General features: G+C 32.2%; 1 protein-coding gene across 2 annotated transcripts; it reads right to left on the reverse strand.

Annotated features, from left to right (window-relative positions):
• Positions 1 to 1,927: 1,927 nt before the first annotated feature.
• LOC123917209 (protodermal factor 1-like) lies at positions 1,928 to 3,750 on the reverse strand. Of its 2 annotated transcripts, none has more exons than XM_045968877.1 (3): positions 3,475 to 3,750; positions 2,881 to 3,271; positions 1,928 to 2,457 (listed from the first exon to the last, which is right to left on the reverse strand). In XM_045968877.1, the coding sequence occupies exons 1-3, from the start codon at positions 3,644 to 3,646 to the stop codon at positions 2,133 to 2,135; spliced, it is 888 nt and encodes a 295-aa protein (XP_045824833.1). In that variant the 5' UTR covers positions 3,647 to 3,750; the 3' UTR covers positions 1,928 to 2,132. The 2 variants fall into 2 exon arrangements, with proteins under 2 accessions (XP_045824833.1, XP_045824835.1); XM_045968879.1 differs by having other exon boundaries at positions 3,493 to 3,733.
• Between the last annotated feature and the right edge of the window lie 582 nt (positions 3,751 to 4,332).

A 4,332-nucleotide genomic window follows, 5' to 3' on the forward strand; every position in this document is an offset into this window, starting at 1 on the left:
AAAATCGGGTGCAGTGATAATGAACTGTTTAGAGTTATTTTATATTGCATCATAATAATATCTTTCTTGGAGCATAAGTAGAGCTGTAAAAAAGGGTCGGGCTGTCGGGCCGGCCCATTAGCCCTATCTTTTTACACGGGTCGGGCTTCATAAAAAGGTGGTCGGGCCTTATCGGGTCAGGCTTTTTCATGGGCCGACCCACAGGCTTTTGGGCCGGCACCTTAAAGAATTAAAAAAAAAATTATAATCTTTTTATTGTTATATTTTGGTCATATTTTTATGCATAAATTCATATATAATTTTTTTAAAATTTTTTTTGTTGTTTTATTGTTATTATTTGTGTTTTGTTCCTATCTATACTGTTTTATTCCTATTTTTAAGCATATCATCTTTTTATATTTTTTTAAAAAAATTTTGTGCAATTACGACGCAGGATATAAAACTTGGAATATGTTTATTATAAGCCTATCATCTTTTTATTGTATTTATTTTATATTCTTTCTATATTTTAATTTTTTTTTTACTTAAATTACAATAGATGAATGAAAGATATAAAACTTGGATTTTTTGTTGGTAGTAATAATAATAATATGACAAAAAACTTATTGGATTAGAATGAGATTATTTGTTTGATGAGGATAAAGAGGAAGATATTGTTGTTTGGGAGATTATGTGAAAAAATATAGGGATACGAATTATCTTCTTGAAGATTTAGTTGAGAAATATAACATAAATTTAATAGAATATTTTTTTTTTTTAAAAAAAATACTATGAAAATTAGTGGGCCGGCCCATCTGGCCATGTAGGCTTTTGCTTATCGGGTCGGGCTTAGCAGGTCGGACCATGAAGTTAACGGGCCGAGCTGGACTGACCCCTTTATTTGACCGGGCCCCTCCATGCCGGACCAGACCGGACCGGGCCGGCCCCTTTGACAGCTCTAAGCATAAGATTTCAATTAGTTCCGTCAAAAAAAAAAAAAATTCAATTTTCAATTAGTTTTTTTTTTGGGTAGAAATTAGTTGTTTTTGTCAACAAAAATAAAAGTTTTGCAATATTCCAATATCGTATTCGTATCTATATTTTAATTTTTTTTAACACAATATCGTATCTACAAATACTAAATAATTTAGTATTTTTCAAATGAGTCTTCTGGTACACTTCCTTTACCAGATAATCGTCTTACAAAATTGATTGTTGGATTTAACTATATTATAACATAGATTCATGTCTATAAAATATTACATTAATCGGAAATCATTTCATATATAAATGAAATACATACAAATTAACTCATTTTTTGAATGTTCGTAAAATGTTAATTTTGATGTATCCCATTGACGTATCAAATGATTTCCGTATAATGTTATATTTTATATATATGATCTATGTTATAATATATTTCAATTCAATGATCAATTTTGTAATACGATTATCTGGTAAAGAATTATCGAATATGCCATATAAAAAGTTTGACGTCTTGGTGTCATTTGATCCTGACCAGAGAATTGGGGATTAATGTTACAAAGAGTGAAAGCCTAAAAGGATACTGTTTAATTTTCCTTTAAAAAAGTAAACCATGTAGGTATTGATAAAGAAAACCACACATAATTTTACCTTGCATTACCACTAGGAAACAGAACATAAAAAACTTTGAACATTAAATATTCAGCTAGAGTGCTGGACAACATTTAAGTGGCGACACTTCTTTATCTGCAAGACTCACCTATCCATTCCAATATCATGTGAGCTGTGCAGTTTATGTAGGGAGTAATCCTATTGGTCACTTTTGAACAATTCATTATTACTCAAGTCTAGGAAAATCAATTGTTGACATGACAAGAATTTAAATTTACACTTGAATATTTTGAACCAAAGGACAACATCAACAACCATCAATCATAACTATAAATGAACATTAAATTTAAACTAGTAAAACCATAAAACTTTCATTAAATTTAAATTGTAAAGAAACATGATATCCATCTCAACATAATAAATCAACTCATATGAGACTCATAATTGAAACAAGACACAAACTAATTTAATGTTCTTAATAACTCAATAATAAATTGACACACCAAATCAAACAAACTAATTAAATTGGATTAAGATTATGATCAACTTCATGGTGATCAAGGCTTGATTTTCCCTTCATTTGCCATCTTGAAAAGATGAGCTTGTGTTGCAGCAGCCTTGTTGGAGTGAAGTGATGATGCAAACCTTTCCCTAACTTGGTCAGTTGTGTAAGGGAATTTGTGGTTCACCAAGGAGTTGAGGAAGGAAGCAGTGCCTTCTCTGTAGAGTTCTCCTAATCCATCAGTTCTTGTGTTGGAAAGTGCTTGTGGTAAGGTTAATCCAGGACTAAAACCTGGAAGACTGGTCACACCAAATGCATGCCCCACATTTCCCCACCAACCTAGAATTCCCAATATGATTTGGGGATGTGTCCTCCAGTAGCTGAAAATCACACAAAAGTTAATATATTATTAGTCTGTTTTTGAGCTCGATACTGAATTTTTTTAAAAAAATTATTAAAATTGGTAGTAACTCTGTCTCTATATATTAACCCTTTTTAGAAAGCACGGGGTAATCGGAAAAAAATAATATTACATAGATTAAACCGAAATTCCATAACATTACAGAGTAAATACAACTTAACCCTACGATTATAATTATATGATATGACTTTAATGTTTGAAAATGACAGAATAAAAGGTTCTTTTATAGAGAAAAAGACACAACATAGGTCCAATAGTTATACTAAAATTAAATGTTACTTTGTTTTTTCTAACAACCAAACATCATGTTATTTGAAACATAGTATATTTTATGGTTGGCAAGGTAACATTAACAATGTGATGTGTTGTGAAAGTAACTTACTTGCATGTGCCAGTGAAGGGAGAAGTGAAAGGAAGGAAAGGTGGTGAAGGGATAGTAGGAGTGCCAGGGTCAATTGGTGTGGATGGAGATGGTGGTGTCAAAGTGATTGGTGGATCAATTGGAGGGTTGCTAGTTGATGGTGGTGGGGAGGTATAGTATCCACCACTTGAGGGAGGGTTTGATGGTGTTGTTGGATTATGTGATGGTGTTGATGGTGTAGAAGGATCATGTGATGGTGATGTTCCACATCCACCTGAAGGTGTTGATGGTGTTGGAGTATAATAACCTCCTCCATGTGACGGTGGAGATGAGCTTCCGCCATGGGATGGTGGTGAGGAGCTTCCATGTGATGGTGGTGAGCTATGAGATGAAGGAGAATTCTTATGTGGACCTGCATTAAGTTAAAGACACCAATGGGAAAAAAATCAAACACTTTAATTTTATATAAGTAAAGATTCTTTTCTCAGATTCATTGAATAACTGATGTATCTGGTTCTTATTATCTTTAGAAAGATTGTTACATAATAAAAAAGATTGTTACATGTTTGATATAAATATTTGAGAAATTTTGAAGCTAAAAAGTTAGAGAATTACATAGAGAATCAGTGAAACCTGTAGGAGGATTTCCTGAATGTGGATCTGGAATTTTGAAGTTCTTCTGATCTCCAGCAGTGTTGGAGATTGCCTGAATCACAAGGTGCTGAGAAAGAAGACCTATAAGCAGAACAAGCATGGAAAAGGAGACATTGCTTATTTTCTTCATCATTTCTTAGAACAAAGAGAGATGGATTGAGAGAAGTGAAGTGGTGTCTGTGGAGTGAGGAAGTAGTGAGGAATATGGAATGGTTTATATGGAGAGTGAAGTAAATATTTACAGGTAGGAATAGTGTGTGGTTAGTTGATATGTTTCAGAGTGTATTTACTCAATAGTTTTTTAGTGTTTTTTCTTGCAATAATGGGAGTTGAATTCAACACATTAAATGCTTGATCAGGTATATGTGTTTTTGGTTGATCTGATCTGAAAACTATTTTAAGATGATTTAGTGAAGGTTTGTTGTATTCTAGTGTGATGGATTAATCTCATATCCACTATATGAATGAGTTAAACATTAGATATCTATTAGTTCTTTATTTTTTTATTTTCAGCATCAGTATCCGGTCTACTAAAAAATTGTTCCTCTTAAAAATTGAATTTGCATTCTTCCGAACAATTCGACGTCCTAAGAAAAACTGATTAACCATTTGATCCAAATTAGTACTCGATCGGTTATATAAATAATCAAATTTAGCTAAATTAAGTGACCAGTTTGTTAGTGCTGGTTATAATTAATTAAGAGCAGATAGAGTAGCTAGGATTATCAATTAATGAATGTGTATCTGTTAATGCTGAAAATCCAGAATCCAGATCACAATATACTGCCTGGTTTTATTTTTTTCTGAAATAGGTTTATT

The sequence above is a fragment of the Trifolium pratense genome, linkage group LG3 (genome assembly GCF_020283565.1).
Source record: "Trifolium pratense cultivar HEN17-A07 linkage group LG3, ARS_RC_1.1, whole genome shotgun sequence".
Classification (NCBI taxonomy): domain Eukaryota; kingdom Viridiplantae; phylum Streptophyta; class Magnoliopsida; order Fabales; family Fabaceae; genus Trifolium; species Trifolium pratense.

Excerpts from the sequence above, each read along its gene's own strand:
- LOC123917209 (XM_045968877.1), bottom strand. The coding sequence starts at position 3,646 with ATGATGAAGAAAATAAGCAATGTCTCCTTTTCCATGCTTGTTCTGCTT. Across the intron at positions 3,272-3,474 it reads AGGTTTCACTGATTCTCTAT|GTCCACATAAGAATTCTCCT; the intron begins GTAATTCTCTAA and ends AACTTAATGCAG. Across the intron at positions 2,458-2,880 it reads CCCTTCACTGGCACATGCAA|CTACTGGAGGACACATCCCC; the intron begins GTAAGTTACTTT and ends TGTGATTTTCAG.